The sequence below is a fragment of the Malurus melanocephalus genome, unplaced genomic scaffold, assembly GCF_030028575.1.
Source record: "Malurus melanocephalus ecotype Western Australia unplaced genomic scaffold, MMel_1.1 scaffold_73, whole genome shotgun sequence".
In the NCBI taxonomy this organism is placed as follows: Eukaryota; Metazoa; Chordata; class Aves; order Passeriformes; family Maluridae; genus Malurus; species Malurus melanocephalus.
The window spans coordinates 779,484-802,637 of NW_026623305.1; the positions used below are offsets into that span (position 1 = coordinate 779,484).

Consider the following 23,154-nt stretch of genomic DNA (forward strand, 5'->3'; position numbering starts at 1 on the left):
TAAATCCATCAATAATTTATTTGAGAATGTGTCTTCAATAGGCAAGAATTCTAGATACAAGTGGGCTCCTTAAATTCATACCTAGGTAGAAAAATAATAAAAGACTTGTAGAAGAACCAAGTGCTGGGGAAAGCTGGTGCCTGCTGGCAGATCAAGGGAGCTGCGGTACAGACATGGAAATCCAAGGTTCACAGAGGCAAGAAGCAAGAGACCAGGAGTTTTCCCATGTAGCAATGCAAGTAGGGAAGTAAGAAGCAGATTTTTCTTTGAACACAGAGCTGGGAAGGTTTGTCTTTGTGTTCATGACCTGGGGTTTGTCTTTGTGTTCATGACCATTGGCCTGGGGGTAGGGCACACCAGGGAATGTGAGCAAGGACAGGAGTGGAGCCCCTTGGGATCGCTTGCGTCCATGCTGGAGGTGGCCTGGACAAAAATGCACTTTAGMAACTGGTCAAAATGGACAGTTTGGCTAATCCAAAAGGATTAGAAAAGCTTTATTTGCTCCTGAGGTGGGGAGGTGAAGCAGGGTGCTGCTGGAGGTTTGACCCCTGTCCCACTGTGAGCAGGTGGGCTCAGCACTGGGCTGAGAGGGGGTTGGGCCCAGCACACCCCATTTGGCCGGCCCATCCCACATCCCACATCCCACACCCTCATCCTGCACCCTCAGGGGAAGTGGAGGCTTCACCAGGGGCTGTCCCACCCCTGCCCTACCCTGGAGGGAGAGAAGGCAGGGGAGAAGGAGGAGGCTTGCTCCAGCCTCAGCTGTTAAATCCCCACTCCTCCACACAGCAGCTTAGATAATGTCTTATTTACGACTCAGTATTKAGGTGCTAACTGAAATGCAATCAAAATGCACACATTGTATTGTGAAAAAAAAAAAAAATTATATCTAGCATTAAAATTCATGTGAGACCTTCAGGGTGACCATCATTTAATTTTGTACCCTAGCTGAAAAATCCCAAACACTAATTCTAATTGTTCCATTTTAAAATGAAAGCATGATGGAAGGAAAACACCACAAAGAAGAAGCTGAGACATATATTCAGCTGCTTTTCACATGCATCAGTTGAGCAATACCTTGTAGTTTAAGTGCACTATAAGCTCATTGTAAAAAATATACAAAGCTTTAGGGTGAATTCTATTTAGAATTAAATTTTGACAAGTACTGAGTACTCTTCAGCAACACGGCTACATATTTGTCTCATGCCTAAGGTCACACTGTTTTGGGTCAATTAAATATCACAAGCCCAGCTAGTAATGTCTCTAGCTTTAGTTGTGTATACAAAACATACTATAGTCTTTGTATGCTTTGTAAGCACTGTGGTCACCCTGTAATTAATGAATGCAGGGAGTGTAAATTGTTACCATTATGGCTATAATTATTTCTGAAGGCACCTAGACAAAGAACTTCCCCAATGAATTGACATTATCATGCTTTAGTTGGCAAATGTGCATCTGAAAGTGAATACTCTGTGAGCATAAAYGAAGCATCTGTGCTCTTCTATTATTCTGAGTTTAAAATTGCTGTTTTCCCCAGCAGTAGTGTACAAGAGTTCAAAGAGTCAGCAAACACCCTGCAGTTGTGGGGCACAGGAGCAGAACTGGGTTCCTGACTGCTGCAGTTAATAAATTCTGCTGCTGAGGAATGAGCACCAAAAGTCCACTCTTCTCTATCTGCTCACAGTTGTCTTTTTTAGCTTCCATTATGGGAAAGAAATATAGTCATTACAGGTAAATGGTGAACTCTGTGGACTGAAGAGGTCCTTCATCCAGTTTGAATAGTAGGGAAATAGTAGTAAAAAATAAAGTGTTCTAGTAAGAGAATTTGTCTGTGTTATACAGCTCGAGCCCATGTCAGCTCTCAGTGCCGTCAGTCTGTACTAGGTGCACTCCCTGATGAATCTCAGCCTAGAACTAGCATCAGACTCCTGTCATTCTGCTATTTCTGCTCTTATAAGGTACAAGGATTTGCAATGAAAGACACAATTTCTCTCATCCTTGTTCTCTGGACCAAAGGGAAAAGCAATCCATGTGGGCTGCTGATTRAAGTTCTCAGGGGACATGCAGTTCCAGATTTCTATTCAAAGGGAATATGTAACTACTGTGCTAATTGCCACTCTTACAGTTTTCTCTGTCCCTCTTTTCTCCTCTAATTTTCTAAAGTTCTGAAAGTCTATTGTGTATTTTGGACATAGGATAGCAAAACATATGAAACAATTCATGGGACAGTGGCAATCATTTTCCTCCCCCATGCCAAGTGTTCCTCTTGAGCCAGTGCAATGCCTCTGAGATGTCTGTCTCCRTGCTCCTGGAGCCAAGGTTATGGTTGCTCCTTTTTGATACTTGATCTTTTTCTTCATCCAAAATATATGTCCACAGTGTGGGAACAGTCCCAYGCTGCTCACTCTGTAATCAGAGCCCCATGGGGCTTTGGTCTGGACTTTCTATACACTATTTATTACTTGGGATGGTAGTTTCTATTTTTGCTTGAGAAGATATTCATTTAAAGGAACTTAATTGCTCCTTATGTTTAGCCATCACATTTAAGGCTTGGGACAGTCACTGGATCCAAAACCTGCTTAATGCTGGCCACTAGGATCTACCACAACATCGATTGTGGTGGTGTCCACAAGTTGTAGTTCTGTGTTGGTAGACAATATGCATGGAACAAASACTGTTCCTGCCCCAAGGATCCATAAGTTCAGTGTAATAGATGAGAAAGTAAGAGGTTGCAAATGGGAGTATACTGGTAAGTCTGTGACTGTCAGGAATTGTTTAAGGTTTGGTTTTTGTGAAATTAGAAAGTGCAAAAACTGTTCAGGGTGCAATCTGCTGTATCTGTGACAGTGATTTTACACATTTTTATGTGTCACTGATACAATKAAATGCATTTGAATTGTCTAAAAGTGGGAAACCAGGTATATTTTACTTGGAACACTTTACAAATTATGTCTCTGTCTCAAAAGGCCCTCTCATGGAAAAATCTTTAATGTTTTGTGTAGGCAAARAAGAAGGAATAGGCATAGACTGAATCTTGTGTATCATAGTTTTGCAAATGCTGTGAGAAGGGAAGTACTCCGGGTCCTGCCTCGCAGGATGGGGAGGATGGACAGATGGGAGAACCCACAGTGGGTACAGGGAGTGCCTCCTGGCACAGGCACTTCACTGATGGGACAGGGACCACTTTTACCTTGAGATGATGTGTGGATTTGACCAGTGTGTGGCCTGAGTGTATTTAAAACCTGGATCATCCAGAGCCACAGGATTTTATTCTCTTGTTCAGATTGAATGTTTGTAGAGTCAGGGATGAGTACCCTGACTGACAACACCTTGAAAGGAGTGCCCGGGCATGAGACATGAGCTGCGTCCTGCAGTGCCACACGGCCCTCTGGGGACCTGGCGCTGCTAAGAATCTGTAAGAGTTTGCATTTCCATGATTTGTGCCCTTTCTAAAGTGCAGCAGAGCCCTGTGCCCACGAGAGGGAGCGGTTGGATTATTTTCCACAGTTCCGGATTTTTCCTGCGAAGGCAAATCTCTTGCACACATGAAGGCAAAATTCTGCTGTCGACAGTCCAGCCAAATATGCTGTCAACATTTTGGATGAGAGCAACAACAGGAATGCTAATGCTTTGGGGAAGGCTCCACATTTTATTGTGTTGAGTTTCAGCTTGAATCTGGTCTTACATAATCAGTGCATGGGTCCAGAGCAGTGCAAATKGCTTCTAAATATACAAATTGCAAATAAAGAATGTTTATTTAAAAAACAAAATTAAAGAAAAAAAAGGAAAAGAAAGAAAAGAAAATGCAAACCTTGAAGTAGATGGAATTGCCACAACCATCATTCCTCACCGCCATGGCACGCCTGACTGATTGGTGTGAGAAGCAAAAGTGTCAAAGCTGTCTTTTGCTGGCAGACAAGCCTGCTGTTGCTGTCCCARCATCTTTTCTACATCACTCAGCTGGGCTGGTTGTGCAGCAGGAGCAGGTCAGTGCACTGCTTTGCCAGGACTCGGGTTTAAGGGTGGCCCCGCACTGCCAGCACAGCCCCTGTCCCCAGCATGGGGACACCAGGCACAGGTACAGGATCTGAGCGTGCACTGCTCTCACGGTACAGAGAGCCCAGCATGGCTTTGGTGACTGTCCCTCTCTATACAGGTAATAGTGGGGGATTTAGGCACAAAATTGATGTGTCAGGGGGAGGCAGTAAGGGGTGAAAGTAGATCAGCTGTAGAAAAAATAATGCCACTTCTTTCAATGTCTGAAAGAGGGTGTGAGACATGGGAGCACTGATAGTCTGAGTGCCACTCCTAGAGTCTATCAGCCTGCCCAGCCCTCGAGTGCCAGCGTGGCTGCCACTGTTTCAGCTGTGGTGGAAGAGAGGAGGAGAAGGAGCAGCCCATTCCTTTACCCTGATATCTTCTTATTCTTGCATGAACTTTGTAAGCTTGTCAGCAGAGAACAGAAAGAGGTGAGCTCTGTGACAGAAATTGTTGAAACCTTTCAAATACAATGATGTTGTGACAAAGAATGAAATAATACAGCATTTATGAGGTTTTCTCTTCACACTCAACATTTTTTTGCTGTCCTTACCTAGTTGTTTCTCAGGTTGAGAGTTATGGTTTCTTGTCCAGGCACAGGACAGACATGAGAAGATCTCAGCTGTGTGGTCAGAGGTTTCAGGGGGTTGCTGAGTTGTGCCTGGTTTTGGTAGAGTGGAGRTGTTTGTTTCAACCATTTGAGAAACAGTCAGCTCAACAGAGAGATTTAKGGGGGCAGATGCTGCAGCCCATGCAGCTCAGTGTAGGTGGCTATTCCCTGGAACTTGATGGCAACTGTGCATCTCTGGAGCCTGAGGGCTTGAATGTGGGGACAACAGCCAAGCACGGCCTCTGCACCCMGAGTTTTCTTTTGAGAGTCAGCCTCGAGCCCAGGTTTACACAGTGGGGTCCACAGGAACTCGTAACTAACATTGCCAATAAAATACATATGCAGGTCARTGACACGGAGAGATCCAGCCTTGAAAGCCTTGTGTCACCATTGAGCCTCTGTGCCTGAGCTGTGGKTCTTGCAGCTCACTGAATCAGAGACCACTGTCTGAACTGCCTACTAAAGAAAYTAAAAATTATCTGGAAGTTCTTAATCTCATTTTTAGCTGCTCTTACAGCAATGTACATGGTTCTACTAAAAATAGGTAACAAACTAATGCCAAACAAATATATAATGTCATTTGTGTGAAATAATTTCAGTCCAAACATCARTAAGTTGCCTATGAAATAATTTAATTTGGTAGCATTGGTAGCATTCCTTCCTCTTCAGGGAATCTCTCTKTAAGGCATATGTAATAAATTTACTTATTCTCTTCTAAAACTTGTAAATTCACTTCAAAACTTGTTCTGAGACTTTTGTATGCAAACAATTAGTTTTGCCACAGTCCCAGAACAATAGCACTTGCTAAGTTTATTTCAAATGGTCTTGCAACCACTCTTGAAGACATTGTGCCTTGGTTAAAAATTTATTTAAATAAAACCCAGAAGCATGCAATTTCCTTTGTCCCCACTCCCTTTTCWGTGTGTATTTATGTTTAACTCAGGGCAAGAATTTTATAATATTCTTAAAGGAAAAGGTAGAAATAAAAAATGGCATGAATTCATGAAAGCATGGGTTTATATATAGACATTCCCTGTAAATGAACCAAACATTCTGTATCCTAGGTAGAACAACCTTATTTGTCTGCTCATACACATTTCAGTTTCCTCCACGCACTCCCACTTCTCSTTCTTTTTTGAGCTGAGTGTATTCCATGTTTCTGTTGGAACTGCGTGTGCCTGATGCATCAAACACGACMCAGAGCAGCCAGGTTGTCCCCACTGTCTGCGTTGAGTCACAACCCATCCAGGCTTTGTTGTCATGGCTSTCACCACCCCACCAGACTCTCTCGGTGTTTGTGTAGCCTTATCCCGTATATTGCACTGACTGTACCTGTATAGTATCTCGTCTGTACACTGTATGCACATAAATATGTATATTCACTCATGTATGTATGTATAGGACCTTTCTATATCTCTGTATATGTACGTGTGTTTGTTCATAGTCTTCCACTAGAAACGTGTGGCTATTCATATACATTGTGTATGTCAATTATAAAAAAAAAGTATGAATGCCAGCACCCACTTTTGATAACCTACTTTTATTCTCACTTTGTCTTGTTAAAACAATGAAAATAAAAACATCATGTATTTTAAATGAGAACTTTAAAAGATTWTTCTTTTTACTAATTCTWAAGGTTTCCAGTTCTTMCAGAAAAATTTTGGCACTGATCCARAATGGCAAATATATTRATGTTTCTCCTGACAGTTYTCTGTAGTTRAAAATATTTGGTAAAAGMCTMCTCTGTGTAGTTTTGGCTGTCTGTATCTTATGCAGGTCAAGTGCTCCAAGGTTTGGAAATGCCCTAAACCAGCTGGACTCYTGTGCTGTAAATCCTAACTCTATTGTCATAAGGGACTTGGTGTCAATCTTGGGATGACTCACATCCATAACACCTTACATGAATAGATAGTGGATATAGAAGGRCCTTAGGCTGGAAAGGAAGTTTCCCCAGTGCAGGTGAGCCTTAGGAATGGAGAAAAATACCCAACTTTATTAGTGGATTTTATGGGAGCATTGCAGACTATTCATCAGACCTCTTACCYTTTGCAGCTCACAGTAACATATAATTGCCAATTGATTAGGCATTTATTAAAACAGCTARCAATCATTTATTAGCCCTCTATAAAATGAATCACCACACAGCTGTATGGAGGCTCAGTTATCTGGCCTTGAGACAGCAAAACAGTGGCTTATCTTAAATAGCAAAGTATTTCTGTWAGTCAGGGGGATGACTGATACACGCTTTCCAGTTGGACATGTGTTTAGRTTATCCATTGAACTGGAGATTAAATGAATAGTCTGTGTTTCTCTATGAGACTTGTGAGTGATAAACGTTCTCCCTTTACAGTTAATTTTATCATTGTACTAGCTTGTCCAGCTGGACCAGTCTCAGTGTGCAGTAAGTTACTGCAACTGTGTGGCAGCAGCTGCTCAGAAAAATCTCAGAAGGAAGATCTTTATGCAGGAGCTACAGAGAAACTTGCAGGGTGATGGATACACTGTAAGGAAGAGCCTTCACCCCAACTAAAATTGCRTAATAGAAAATCCTTTTCATTTTTAATCTAAAGTTACGGGGTAAATTCTGACCTCACATCAACAGCAAATTCCCATTTTACTCATAAGATGWAACTGGAATGTCCAAGGAATGCTTTTCCTTAACAAAATATAGGATGGAGAAAGGACATAATCCACAAATTGAGAGAGGAGTATAAAGGGCCAGTGGCCTTATCTTAAGCCTTTACAAGTCCGTGGCAGCAAGTGGACTCTTGGATTCACATGGCCCACCTCTTTTGACAGTCTGGAAAAGCACATTAGCTATCTGGTGTGTCTGATCACAGTTGTATTAATCACAAGAGGAAAGAATAAAAATGAGAAAGGCAATAACAATACGCATTTTTAAAGTTAACATTGGTCAGATCATGGCYCTTGATACCAAGTTTTAAAACATAAACACAGTGAGAGAAAAGCAGGTTGAGAGTTTACGTTACAGGTGATATGTGTCTATAGATTAATAAGAAGCTCAATGTTTTCTTTGCCATGCATTGCTCTTAGCCATTCCCTTCAAGYTGGATATTGAAATCTCCTTCCTGCCCTGGAGATCTGAATTTGAGCACAGCCCATGCTGCTGACGCAGGCTAAGCTGAGTTTGCCGGGTCACTCCATGGGYTGAGGAGGCTGCTGCTCCTGGCTTAGTGTGTTAGTGCTGATTCACAGTGTCAGCAGCACCACCCCTTCAGAGATTCCTTCTTAAACAGAAAACCTGAAGCAAGSTAGTGGGAATCTCTGAACCCAACAAATCCTATTTTCTAAAGCACTCAGATGCCAGTCTGAGTCTCTTGCCTGTATCTCAGCTATTCTTTGTGCCAGGAAATCATGTCTGTATTAGATTTGGGTACTATATTTTTTAGCCATTCCTGGTATAAATCAAATTGCATTATGTTGCTGTGAGGYAACATCAGCTGTGGTATCTCATACTGAGGCAGGCTCTTACATATTTATATTGTTTAGAAACTCTTACATGGTTTATAACTTTAACAACTGATTATTAACTGCATTTCGAATTGCAGTTAGAAATGAATGATTATTGAAGATCTTTGTCTTTTAATAATGTTTTTACACATTGTTAACAAGAAGTTGTGACCACCTACAAGAATATTATTATCTCTGAACATTCAGTGTTGGTTTTTCAGTCATGTTTTCCTGAACATTTTTTCCCTCCATACAATCAGTACAATATTTGAGAAATTGCATTTTCTCTAWGAAAATTATCTTTGACTCAGTTTTCACTATCAAAAGTGGAGAAATGTAAGAGCATATTTCAAAATTTTTCATAAGTAAAGCAACTTTAAAGTAAAGTAACTTAAAATGCTGWGGCATTTTCCCTCCTTACATTATTTTGCTAATTTTATATTTCTTTAATTTTAAGGGGAGTTTYTGGCCATTTTCTTGAAAGCACTAGAGAAATATAAATATTTAGGAGCTTAGCTGGTAAACTGATGTGGTGAAGTYCTTCATCTGTCTCAGCAATAAAAGTTAGTTAAATCTTGGGATCTGGTACTGACTTAATTAGAAATAGTGCTGAAAGTCATGTATTTTATTATAGTTTGGAAACAATTAAGTCCAATAAAATGGGGAAACTAATGGARTTTGTGGTGTCCCCACGTCACATTTTTGTAACTTTACAACTGGTTTCAATGTTCTCTTTCTTGTAGTTCTTAGGTTTCCAAAGTTATGGTCTTGTTTCCATTCACTTTCATTCTTCCATATTCAATTTTTGGGCCCTTCTCTAGAGCAGATCTAAAGCATGCACCCCATTCCTTGCCCATGAGAGCTTTTGCAGTCCACAGGGTTTGGGTCCAGAGGAGGAAAGGACCTTGCCCACAGCAGCTCTCGCTGCTCCACACCACCTGTGTGCAGAGGGGAGGGCTGTTCATTTCCATATGAGGTCTAGTTTTTCAAAAMTGCCATGACTGAGAGTAAGAAACACTGAATGCAGGTGAGTTTGCAGGCATGGTGAGCCATCGGCAGGGCCAGCTGTCGTGGTCAGTGGGGTCACAGCTCAAACCACCCTGCTGTCTGAAGTCTGCTTCACAAGCAGTTGCAGCACAGATGCCACAGAGCAGCAACTTCCAGCAAGGGGAAATGCTGGAGAGATTGGTTTAGGAAACCCCCAAGGATATCTGTGACATGAGAGTGTTACCCTGGAGCTRCTGCACTGCAAAATGCAGTAACACAGGAGATCTCAGTATCACTGAACTCTAGCAGTGTCTGTCCTTTGTCCCTCCTGTGACTGAYCTAATACAATATTGTATTTTCCTTTCTATTTTACAGTGAATGACAGGAAGTATGATGGTGGGTTGCTTGAGTTCTGCATTTATTGCTGAGCAAAGGCATAGATGAAGCTTTGATTTTTCATGAGTGATCTCAATAAGAATGCACTTTGTGATGATCCACTGAGATGCATGAGATGATTTTACACAGTATCCCCAAAATCAGTTAATTTACAGGCTGTTCTTTTGAAAGCACTTACATAGTGTGTTAACAGTGAACAAGCAGTACATTTCAGGCAGTTGTTTGATGTTAAAAAATAATCTTAGATGAAAAGAATACATTTCCAAATAAGATAATAGTGCAAGCTCAGAAAGATCTATAGCTAGACTGATTGCCAGYATGAAAATGGAAAGCAGAACAGGGAATTTGTCACCTAAAGTTTGCTTTATTAGGAGCYTCAGCAATAATCTGAGGGCTACTGGAAAACTTGAGGCACAGGATTATGTGCAGAGCTGGTTCTGTGTAAAGTAACTGTGACATTTAGTAATTGAAAGCAATGAATCATGAAACTGGAGGTCTGGAACCAGAGGTGCTGAAGGTTTAATAATCGTTTGCTAATTTAATTTTAGCATAAGTATTAATTGCTCATAATTTTGAATCTTTGGGAGTTCCTGGAGTTCCAAATATTCTTGTCAGTCATTTTTAAGTGGTGGATTAGTCAGGCCATAGAGCGCAACACGATGTACTAAAGTCTTTTAGTGACTTCTAAGATTGAAAAATGGTGTCCAGAGTTTTTTTTACTGCACCATGTAATTACATTCAGTGATACGRTGGTTTTTCCAGGGACTCTAGTTTTACAGTTTTACAGGGACTCCTGTTTTAATTTTTTCTATTGTATTTTTTTTTTTTTGGAAACAAAACATATTTTCAGAAGTTTAGAAATTCAGAATGATGTAAATCAAAACCTTAGACACAGCAATTCAAATGTTATAAGAGCCATAAAATGTGTTGCACATGCTATTTCATAGGGTGAAATAGCAAGTGTCAGTGAATGCTTTTAACGTTAAGCAGGTACAGGATAAGAATACAGGGTGCTCCATCCTACCCATTTTGTCAAAATAAAAACTAGTATGATGGGGAAATATTTCCCGKGTTCTTGGAGGGAAAATAGAAATTCATCTTGTGTCCCTTGCAAAGAATAATTTGTGAAAGGTCAGAAAGGGCAGTTTGTGTAGTGCCTAATACCTTATGTGTGCACTTGTGCTTGTGATGCGAGTATGTAAATGCACAGGATCATCCCAATGTGGTTGCTGGCGCCAGAGGAAAGCTTCTAGAAAGCACTTGAGGCACTCCCAGGGAGGAATTTGCAGTAARGCTGTCCACTGTCCCCCGGAGCGTTCCCAGGCACTCCAAACTGCATGGAGAGTGTCTGCTCTCACAGCTCACCTTGCACATCCCACGTGTTCCACAACATACTGTTGCTTTTAATCACCTTTGTATTAATAAATAACTGTTGTTTTGAATTTGACAGTAACAGGAGAATGGGTTAGYGGTACTGAGCTGTATGAACAAGTTACTATCCTGGGCCAAATGCTGTCTTTCATGTCAGTATTACTCCAGAGTACCTCTGTCAGAGAGAGGGGGATGACTGCAAATTTAGCCTGTAGTTCCATCCTGACTTGCTGACTTTTGCAGCCATTGGAATTGACAACATTTAATGGCAGTGCAATGGTTATAACTCACGGTTAGCAAAAGAAATCTTGTCCAACATAATTTTCCAAGTGCTCTTTTGAAGTGTTTTAAAATCATTTTTATTGAGGTTATTTTTACTGTTTATTTAAACAAACTATAGTCAAATTCTTGGACCCATGAGGTCAGACGGTAAATTCCTGTTGGCTTCAAATGGGTGAGGATCTCTCTGCTCTGAAACGTGATTCTGGCTGAACTTCTTCCTGCCCTGGACAACTCTCCTTTTGCCAGCGTGTGCTAAGAGRAGCTGCACGTCAAGCTGAGTATCAGATAGCCAACTAACTGCTGCTGCTGCTTTACATAGCCCTCCAGCGCTGGGGCACAGGACTGCCTSCTAGGAGTGGGATTTCACACTTCCCATGGAAATACCTTACCCGGCCGGGGGGCTGGGAACCAGCTGCACCACAGAAAGTGCCGTCAAGAGTTTCAGTGGGAAAGAGTTTGGAAACTCCTGTCTGAGAACAGGCATGAGGGAGGGAGTACCTTTTCCTCCCAGAGGATGGTAAGTGGCTTTCAGAAAGCCTTTCTTCTTCACTTACTGCAGCCTGCCAAAACAAACCAGCATGCTTGGCTCTGCTGAATGATGTCTAGCACTGCACACAGATTGCACTGTTAGAGACCACTTGGCTTACAGATCCWGGAGATATTTCTAATAATCTCCTCCTGCTGCCTTTTTTTTAATTTCTTTGTATTTTGTGTTAATTTAAGATCACTTTGTTCCAGCCTCATATCAGCTGTTGGGCTTTTATGTTATCTGTGTTATGCAGTTGTGACAAAAAGAAGGGTATTTTTATACAACGTTCATGATCACATTTGTGTGATGTAGTTTTCCCCATTCTTCAAAAGTCAGCTCCTCTGGTCATCCAGCAGGAGAGGGAGATTCTCATGAGGGCCAGAAGCAAACAGCATTTTCCTCAGCCCCATAACCTATGGAATGTCAGCACAATAAGTGGGTACTCAGAGTAGTAGAAAAAAATTATGGAAACACAATGGAATCATGGGTCTCTCTTATTGCCCAGAGCTTCTGATTTCACCTCAAACAAACCAACAGCATTATAAAACAAGGCAAGCAAAGAATTTAACAGCCAAGATGTCAAGAGGAGAAACAGCTGAGGGGGTTATGGTGTTGTCTAAAGACCTCACGTAAGCTATGGTGGMAGATATTTTTTTAGGTCATTAGAAGTTCATACACCACAAAGAACACCCTGCTCACAGAAGTGTCCAGAGCATGAAATATTTYGTGGTCACTTCAAATGTTAAAAAAGTTTCCTCAAAAATGAATGAAAATTGACAATATTTTCAAACTTAGTGATTACTAATAGAGCTGTGAATACTAATAGAGCTATACTAGTGAATTCACTAGTAGAATATTCACTAGAATATTCACTAATACTAGTGAATACTAATAGAGCTGTGTACAATATTTCAAGTATTTCTTTTCCCACGTGGCATTTTTAGCAGCACATGTTTTCACGGGCACTCATGTGAATAATTATCATGCACCTTCGATGACAGGTTTCCTGAAACACCTCTTAGCACTGGGAATTAGCATGGCTTTATCTTCATCCCATACTTCACGCCAGTGGCCTGACTTTGGAGCAGCAGTATTGCTCCTGGCTCTTGCTCTTCTCTTGTCTCTGCCTGCCTGGTGAGCAGGGCTAAAGTTACCTGGGGCTTGGTTTGAGACAAGGAGATGAGTGGGACTTATGTAGCACAAAATGTTTTTTTTTTACTAAGAGAGAGGAATTATCCATCCATGTATTTATGTAACTTTTTATGTCACACATGAACAAGTAAAATTTTTCACAGCTAACAGAATCCCAGGCCTGGTGCTGAGGAAGTTTCACTCTGTATTTTTAGTTCTGCTCATGGATTTTTCTTTTCACAGCCTTCATGGTTTTCATTTGGAAAGGCTATGCTACATGGGATCATTTGGTTTGTATGTAACTTAAAGGTATCACCATRTTTTTTTTCAGCAGCATCCATGTGTTCAGGAATTTGCACACACCTGCTTGGGGCCTGTCTGGTGCACTTTGCTCCTGATAGTGACAGTCCAGTTCCTGAAAGGCCCAAAAGTCAGCCCTCATATTGTGGCTATTCATCCACGAAAAGACACAAGATGTTTTCTACACCTGGTAAACACAGCTATCCCATGTGCCAAGTTATGTCCATCATTAGCTGCTTAATTTTATTATTGGATAATATTTTCTCTTTTTCCATCTGTAACTGTGACTCTCTTTGACAAACCAAACTGTTCTCCTTAGCTAAGAATGAGGAAAGAACCATGTTCACTTACATTTCTCTTTCTTGCTTTAAACACCCATATTTTGGGCACTTTTGTGGATGTGCTGGTGCAGCGTGTCACAGCACAGCGAGGGCTGGCATTGTCCTGYGGTCAGTGGTCCGGGTGCCCAGGGCTGGGCAGAGACAGGGCCAGGGAATTGGAAAACAGAAATAGTCTGCTATGACACCAGGGACTTCCTGGCAGTGTGAGTCACTGTCTGYTCCCCAAAGCCTGCTCTGAGTTTTCCCTGGGATTTTGTGCTTTTCCCAGTAAATTCTGATGTGGCAGAGCTGTGGCATGCACTGACCTCTGGCTTCAAGTCCTGGCCTCTCAGAGCGATTGAACTGGACATGTTCTGCCCATCAAACCTCTGCTCCAAGACAGTTCTGTGGTCTAGCTCAGGGCAATCTAATTTAAGCAATACATGGATTTGGAAACTRTTGGGACTGCTAATTATCTTCCTGGAATAATACAAAATTTCAAACCAATGAGATATGAGGTCAGGTCCACTGCTAATGTAGGCATTTACACACAAAAATGTACCATTTTCACTTTGCAGAGAAGGGAACTGCTTTGTCTAGTTTGTTTCTTTGACCTTCATAAAGCATTAAAACATCCACCAGAAGGAATCTTTTTTTTTTTTTTTTTTACTTTGAAAGATTTTAATTTTGCATTGTTTTGAAGATATGTAAAGTGTTTTTTTTTCTGAGTTGAAGATAGGTTTATAATACTACTCCTTGTTTCATGGCGCTACCAACATAGAACCAAAGAGTACATAAAAGATCTTAATAAAATTTGCTTTCAATATTTTGGAAATAAAAACATCAGAAAACTGAGAGCAAACAATAAAAGTAAGGCAACAACATAGGCTGTTTTCTCCTAAAGCCTGCGAAAAAGTTGGTGATTAAAACTGAATAGAAAACTTCAGTTTTGTATACTGGAAGAAGTTTCTTACTTTTTGTTGTTGATGTTCAAGTTTGACACAAGTGTTTGCTTTGAAGAAGATTTTTGAAGGAAATCTAGAGRCTGATGACTAATCAAAGGGTGAGTGTGTTTACCAGGCACTTGCCAGACATCCTCGTTTTCTCTTGCATTCAGTCACATTCAGGTGAGAGAATTTATACAAACACTCTGCATTCCTGTGTACTTCCTACACATCCAATTATCACACAGCTCTTATTGCCTGCTTTGGGGCAAGGATTTGAGCCTTCCTCCAACACCCCCTTGGTGAATGTCCAAACTTCTGAGACTTTGCCTGGTGTTTTTCTTCACTCTTTTGCTCTATCTTATTTAATTTTATATATATTTTAATGTCTTATACCTTGGATAACCTARTGAGTAAAAATTCCATCAAAACARAAATGGATGTGCAATCAGMAAATGTTGTAATCCAAAGGTTATTATGGGACATASTACCTGATACATGTCCTGGAGTCTCCAGGAGGTCCCTTCTTACAATCCTAACATTAGCTGCTGGCTCTTTCTTCCCTCTTCAGTAAAAACAGGCTTTGGGCCAAGATTCCTTGGTCAGAACCAAGTTTCCCTMTTCTGTGCTGTGTCTTGTTGGCTGCTCCCACCAGTGCTGATGCATTTTGTGCCTGTCTGTGTACATCCACATCTGCAGCCAAGCTCTGACATGCTGCAGTATGTGCACCATTCCTCAAGTATGATGGGATCTTTCCCAAGAGAGTTGTATAGCTGTAAAACGTTTTAAATGCTCCACTTTTTTCCATAAATTAGGTTGTAACATCATTATTTTTGTGCCTCTCACACTGAACAAATTCCTTGTTATGATTTAGCAGGGATATTAACAGCCTGGTCATATTAACCATATGAGCAGAGGAGCAGGCTGAAGCCAGAAAGGAGGAAGGATGTGAAAAAAATTGGTGCTGGAACTAAGTGTGAGTGCCATCAATTCAGTCACTGGAAGGATTAGGATTAAGGCTTCAGTGTTAAACACATTAGCTTTAAACACCTCGATAGCCCTTCTGAAGTCATCGAGGGTTTTTACTGTGATTAAACAGCTGGGTTGAGTGCTGGCTTGTGAGCCTCAGTGCCTGTTATTTGTCTAGGACACACTGAAAATTTAGTTAGCACTCTGGGACTTTGTAYCAACAACATGGTTATTGTCATTTCAGTGATTCTTTGATCTCCAAACTGTGGATGTCCTCTTAGGTCTGTCCTGCAGCTTCCAGAGGCCTGTTTGTTCCTAATATTTTTATTTTATTGCACTTAAACACTAAACCACTGGGCAAATAAAACCCTTTGAGATTTAAGATTAYTTTAAATTTTATATTTAAGCTTTTTTCCCCCAGGCTGTTCAACATCRTATGTGTTCATTTGGTGTGTTTCAGCAAATGACTTTGCCCATCCCAGTTCTACATGCTTCCCCTGAACACACCATTACTGAACGCAGTTCCAGGAGAGGACTGTGCCATGTGGACAGTACATCTGAGAAGATGTTGATGTGTAGGACTTCACCATCAAACTAAAACAGCATTAAAAATATCCCAAGTAGACTTGAAAATCTGTGTCTGGGAAAGTGGGAAAACTGAARTTCTCCATAGTAAATGATTCACCAACTGTAAGAAAATACGGTGGCCAGTATAAAAAAAGKATTTTGGAGCTGCCTACTCTTGGGTATATTTTAGGTGCTGTTTTGGGGGCGTGGCAGAGTGTGTAACTGATACATTCTACAACTCCATTTCTATCTTTGGGAAGTTGCAGCTGGCATTTTAGAAATCAGCATGCCAAAATGCTGCTTCTGTCCCCTTGAGTACCTCCTTGAATGAAGGAGATCAGCCACCACAAGACCCCGTGTTGGCGATGCACTGCGCGTAGCACGGCGGTGAGCGGGGYGTGAGTGGATGTGACACTCTCAACGTGTGTGGCGCTTGTGACACTCACTGCCCAGGGCACGGCGTGTGATGTGGCAACTGGCACTGGCACAGCTCTGCCTGTGACGTGATGGGCTATAAAAGACCAGGTATTTCCCGGTGCCCACCAGAGGAAATCCGTGCTCAAGCACCGTTGTCATCAAGCTGGTGAATGTTTGTGTAATGATTTGTGTGCAGACTGTGTCCTGTCCTTCCCCACGGAGGAGGACCCAGCCAAGCTGAAGACGCTGCTGTGTAAGTACTGAGCCACCGCTGTGAGCAGTGGCAGGAGATCAGGTCAGCTGGAGCTTCTCCAAAGGGATCTGTGGAGTCGAGCCGAGGGCTGGGAGGGGAGGATCTCCAGTTCAGTCAGTGAGTTTTTGACCAGGCCTGGGCACCCAAAGAGGGAAAGTCTCGTGGCCATGGCAGATGCTGTGCCTCACACTCACCTGCACTACACTAAATGATAGATCTCTCCTGTAATGAAAGATAAGTATTCCATTAAAAGAGCAGGCACAGCAGCATTSCCGAAGAAATGGCTCAGCCCTACAGGAGGACACATTGCAGATAAATTAACTGTGTAATTCAAAATTTGCACAAATATTCAAGAACAAAAGTCATATTATGGTTTAAACTTGTTTTACTCAGAGTACTATCRATTGTATAAGGTAAGCACAGTTTTGTGATAAAATTATTTTATCCTGTTTTGCCCCTTTTTTAACAAAAATACACATGTTCTATATTCTATTATTTTTTTCTGTTTGAGTACATTATTTGTTATTACTTTTTCTGGTAGGCTTGCTTACATTTATTCCTTTGCTTTGTTCCCTGCTATGAATCTGAGCATTTGCATTATCTATTATCAGTGAACGCTAAATATACTTCATGCTTACRTGAGATCCTTAGAAGTTTCTATGGGGGCTCCTAAGCAAACCAGACCCCGGTTCTAGGGATGTGGAATATGCCCACTCTTGGCATTCTAAGACTCATGAATGAAAGGCATATGCATTATTAAATGTATTCAAATACTCTTMATAACAAACATCCATTTCCTTCATGAGCCACAAACGCTGCCAAAGTATTGCTGTACACATTTATTTTCATGACAAGAGCAGAAATGTACCTGGACAGCCCCTGTGAATATATCRTGTGTGTCTTTACTTGCACACAAATCCTTAATTCATGATCAGTGTGAGAAATAAATGTGGGGACACTCAAGGCTTAATTTGTGAAGTAAGWGCTGAGAGGAAGTTTGCTGAGCTGCAGGTATACAATGTGATATCCAAGACCAATGAGCCCTTTCAGAAGAGTTTACTATTAGTGATTTCTGTTCCAGTCTAAAGCCTCTGAAGACAAAACATTTTCATTTGTGAACACCCYACTAAACTCAAATGAAGCCACATTCTCAGCTTCAGAGGGGCTGTGACACGTACTCACAGCTAAACATATGCTAACCTCCACTTTTGGATCAGGATCACATTTTCAAGAATCCCACATGCATGAAAACAAGGAGTTTCTAAACTCTTGGTGTCTTCCAGTTAATGAAATACCACGGAGCAGGATAGGTTAATCCACATAATTCATATGGAGTTCATTAAATCATTTTAACAAAATTTAACAGTTATATTTAGCTTGATACTCAGAAATGTTAACACCCTGCTTTTAATGTGACAGATTGGATTTGGAAAGCAATATAAAACATGGGTTTCAGTGCGCAGAATTTTTTATTTCCACAACTTAAGGATKTTGTTAAGATCCATGTGCATTTTTAAGATCTATTCCATCATTTAAAATCCAACCAGTGCTAGATAGCCAAAACCATTTATCTTTATTAGCCTTTAGTGCTCTGGAGAAGTTAAAACAGGGATCTTTTATTACCCTTTTTTTTTTTTTTTCCTTAAAGAAGTAGTTAGAAGTAAAGACTAACTCTTTCAGTTGTTGGCACGGGGATTTTTATTCATCCAAGTGTTTCAAATAAATGTAAGCTAACTTTGCAAAGTAAAGCACACTCAATCTATGACCAAGACAGTTATTTGTATATTTTTCCCTCTTTTTTTTTCCCCCTTTTCTTCCTCCCTCCACTTCCCCCAATAGGTGACATGTATGCAGTGGTTGCAAGGGGACCATACGATGCTGGACATGATTGAAAAAAAGCGCTGCCTCTGCAAAGAAATCAAAGCTCGCCAGAAATCAGAGAAAGGACTCTGCAAACAGGACAGCATGCCTATTTTGCCAAGTTGGAAAAAGAATGCCGGGACCAAGAAATACAGCCCTCCTCCTTATTCCAAACAACAAACTGTTTTCTGGGACACTGCAATTTGACAGGCCTGTGGAGGATGCCCTCTGCACTGTGTTGCACCGAGCACAAGTAGCCTGCTTTCTTAATAAGGCAAAGGCTCTAACCTAAGACTTGCCTACAGGTGGTGAACTTCCAAGGAAAAAACACACTGATACAGTGCTCACCTGTCAATCAAGAGAGAGATTTAAGTTTCCAACTGGATTAAGGCATACATATTTATCCAGGATTTTTTTGGATCCAGAAGATATCAAAATGTAAATATTTCGCCAATATATTGAAAACGCCCAAACTAATACACTGTTTAAATATATAAATATATATATATAAATTCAAAAATTTATGGAGAATTTTACTATATAATGTTACTGTTATACTGTTTTATTACCTATTTTCTATGTTCTATTCTACTGTTCACCCCTGCCCCTGCTGCCACCATTTTATTTCTCTGACCTGCCTAGATGTGGCCTCTGTACAAAAGCATGTGGTTGTACGTGTTGTTGAAGAGGACAATGTACAAAACAACTCGGTGCTAGGGCTGTAGAAGATAATTAGAGTCRTACTTGTTAGATGTCCTTAGCGTTGGGGGGGAGGGATGGACAAAGGAGAGAGTTCTGCTGGGAAACAGCAAACCTGCAAGCGCTGAAAATACGAGTGCTCGATGTGGGTGCCCAAGTTGCATTTAAAATATTGTTCTGCATCTGTTCTCCCGTAACATTAATCAGATAAACTGCCCTTGGTTTTATATGAACCAGTTACTAAAATGATTTGGCCAAGGAACTAAATTTTCTGCAGCAAAGCCTGCGACRGAATCTCTTCCTTCGTGACGTTGCGTTGATTAGCAGAGACCATGGTTCACTGTGATAAGCATTGTACAGCCCCTGGCGGAGAGAGCCGGTCGCTCGGGGAGGAGGCCACTGCAGCCACCATCCCTGTCCACATTTACCGACGGTCCAGAAAATAAAGGCGACAAAATCTGTTTACATGTTTATTATTTTTAAATCCAGCAACACATCCTTACTTACGCTGTGTCAGATCTCCTCGTGTTGTTTCTGTGGGCTGGAATTCAGACCCTTTGAAAGGCAGTTGGGAAATCCCTCTCGATTTCATGCGGTTTTGAAGCAGAAGCCCACGTAACGTGTGCTCCCGGCAATGCCGTTTCTTCTTCCTGGCTGCTTCTGGAATTGGCTGGCAATCCTGTATTRTATTACACCCATTTTAACAGAATATTATGTCATGACCAAAGAATTATGACCTCCTGGTTTTAACRGGAGAAAGAGATGGCTTATGCCGATTATGAGGGTGAAATCTGTGCGGTGAAGTATCTTCCAAAAGGATCTGTTGAGAATGAGGGAAACTTGTACTGCAGTGGAGTAGGGGGGAAAAAAAAGATCTATGGCATATATTTTGTATATTAAAATTTCTATCTGTGTTTGAAGTTTGGTAGTACAAAATTCCCTCTTTAAAGCAATCATTTTGATGTTATATTTGCCAAGAAGAAAAGGTGTGTTGTTTGAAACTTCATGTTGTATTGGCTTTTCTTTGAAATTATATTGACAGCATTGCCACAGCTGTAATTGCTGATCAAAAAAGACCAAAAATAACAAATTTTAGAAGGTTTTTGTAATCTATATTGCTAAAGTTTGAGTTTCAGTAATGCTTTATCAGTAGTAGTTTCTTTTCAGCCTCTGAAATAAAGTTTTTAAATATTTTATAACTAATTAACTAATGTATATTTTGATGTCCAAACTGAGATTTCTGTAAAAGATGAAGTGTGTGTTTATATGTGTGTATGTAGATTAGCATTATTGCATATGTATATATGCATATGTGTACACACATATACATGTATATATGCATGTATCTATATATACCCATAGATGTGTGCATACGTATATATCTGCATACGTTAAATATTGGTGTGTCATGAGTATACAGTGGCTGGAATAGGTACAGAATCGAAATGCAGGTTTGAAGACCCCCTCACAGCCAAAATGACAGAAGACATGGAAAAACCCAGAGGCTGTGTGGGAATCTTTGAATACATGTTACATCCAAAAGACACCAACTGTATATTCTGCTTATTCTCTTTTTTTTAAAGAAAGAAAATGGCAGAAGAAAAACTCCAGAGATCTCGCAAAGTTCCAGAATTTGCTGGAAAGAAGACAACTTGTTGGTCATGAGAAATCTGTTGAGATAACAGGTTCATTATTCAGCAAGTGTTCATGCTTTGTCTTCCTTGTAATGTGGCAAGAGAAGAATTTTCCATATCCATGTGTGAAATACTTAGCTCAGCCCTTTCCCCCAACTGCACCAAGTCCCTGGTGACAAAACGCAAGGCGGCGTTCAGTCAGTTGTGACACTCGCTGCCCTCCCTGGTTCCCTCCCGGAGCAGTTCTGTCAAAGCCGCGCTGGCAGTGCAGACCCTGGGCACACCCCTGGGGSAAGGCAGGTGTCAGTGTGAACAGTTCCGTGTTTGGTGGTGTTTGTTCATATCGTGTCCTTTCCATATCCAGGTGTAATAGGAAAAATGATCAGGGAATTGAAGCATTCTTGTCCTAAGCAGACTTGCTTGTACACTTAGCCCACCGCAAACTCCTTGTTTTGCTTTTATTGATCAACACTGTTTATGTTGTCCTTCCTAAATAACTGCCCACGTGCTTCCAGAGCTCCATTGTATCCCATGGAAACAATGGCTTTTTGTTTTAAAGTGCGACAACATGAAAATTAAAATATAACTTAGCACTTACCTTCAAAGCACTTTAGAAAGGTGAAGTAAACCTCATGCTTGCGAGAGCTGTTTTACTGAGGAGGGACGTGAGGCTCAGGTGGAGGAGTTCCCAAAGGTCAGGGACAGAGCCAGAACAGGACACAGCCACTGCCCTGTCCCGTGACTGCTGGCCCACCCCATGGCTCGAGTAAAAGGCACATCGTCCTGCGAGAGCTGCCATCACAATGCTGTCAAACATTCCTGCATCTCCTCTTGTCTCAGCAGCTTCGTGTCACAGGGTGAATGGCAGTGCTTAGTTACACACGCTCATTAAAGCTGTAGTCTGTATAAATATGCAATCTGTATATACATACAGATCACATATATACACACACTTATGGAGACTGTATATATGAAATTGTTTGGTATGCACTTATTTTGCTTTAAACTCCTGAAGTTAAACATTATAGTGTAGCAATTTGTGTAAGGTGCACTGTGATTTCAAGAAAGCACAGTAAAGTCACAGGTCTTGTTATTCTTGCACTAAAAATGTGTTTACGTATATTAGCCAATGTATGTCTACTTTATCGCTCCTTTTGACAGATTAAAGCAAATGGTATAAAATAGTATGGGGTTTTTTGGTTTGGGTTGTTTATTTTTAAGTGGACAATGGCACTATGTTTTTAAATGACAGGGTTTTTAAATAAAATGAAATCATTCTGTGTTCATTCCGATGTAATACATTTACCAATATCTTGAAACTGAATGTCATGTTGCTTTTTTTTATATTTCATTAGAAATTGTCAGGTATGTGCCTGARATTGTGTAGGACTAAGGAGTAGCTAGAGGCTAACTGTAATCATATATTATTAGCCGTTTCTATATACACAGTATAAATACATATTAATTTTCTTTTCATTTTTGTACTTGATTTTTTTAGGTAAGATGTAATTAAATGTACTTTGATACTTCTGAGGTAATAAGATGTTGTTTGAAGATCAATTCTGCTTTCTTTAGTGCATTGACAATATTTTACAATAATTTAGTGCTTATTTATTTGTGCTCCAGTGTAATTATAATAAAAAGCAATAGTTTAAAATATTTGGMTGTTCATTGTCATTTGATGTTTAAAGTTTAGAGACAGGTTGTTCACTAGGGATTAGCCAGAGATTCCTAGGAAGAAAAGTCAAGTCATGGATGCATATTTATATCATTCCCTAGGCATATTTTAATCACACCATTTGTTGGAGGAAATGAATTAATTGCTTTAATAGGTTAGTATTTGCAAGTCATGCCCGGTTGCATCTAATGCCATGAGTGCCATCCTCAGCTAAATCCTTAGGATACAATTTCTCTGAAGAGCAGATAAATTTTTGTGTAAGCACCTTTCACAGTTTGGGATGGCAGATGTTCACTTCAAAGACATCCTCTTCAGAGATCTCCATGCGTAGGATGTCCCCAAATGGGAGAGGGACCTATCACACTCTYCACAAAGCTCTAAAAATCTGCTTAAAAGTAAGCATAATCTTTATGTTTCCAGATAAAAACTTCAGTCTTATTAAGATGTAAAACCCAGCCATTGCAGAGGAGTTCCACAACTTTTTTAAGAAGACATCCCCCCACRTATTTTTAAGAAAGCACTTTGTTATTTTAAAAGGTTTCCAAGAACAAGTACGCAAGTAGTTAATAAAGAACCTAGTAAGAAACAGTCATGTTCTTGCTGTGGAGCTGAGACCATATTTCTCTCCCTTCAGGAAAAAAAAACTGCCTTTAATATGCAAAATAGGTACTCTCCATGTCTATACAGATCTGTATGCA

The 23,154-nt window shown here is 40.6% G+C and overlaps 1 protein-coding gene across 1 annotated transcript in view; it reads left to right on the forward strand.

The window, feature by feature from the left end:
- The window catches only part of NYAP2 (neuronal tyrosine-phosphorylated phosphoinositide-3-kinase adaptor 2), a 98,527-nt gene extending 76,098 nt beyond the window's left edge, over nucleotides 1–22,429 (forward strand). The window contains exon 6 of the mRNA XM_057366878.1: nucleotides 18,425–22,429. Within this exon, the coding sequence (XP_057222861.1) occupies nucleotides 18,425–18,652 (228 nt within the window). The 3' untranslated portion in view covers nucleotides 18,653–22,429. The remainder of the gene's footprint in view (nucleotides 1–18,424) is intronic.
- Nucleotides 22,430–23,154: the final 725 nt, after the last annotated feature.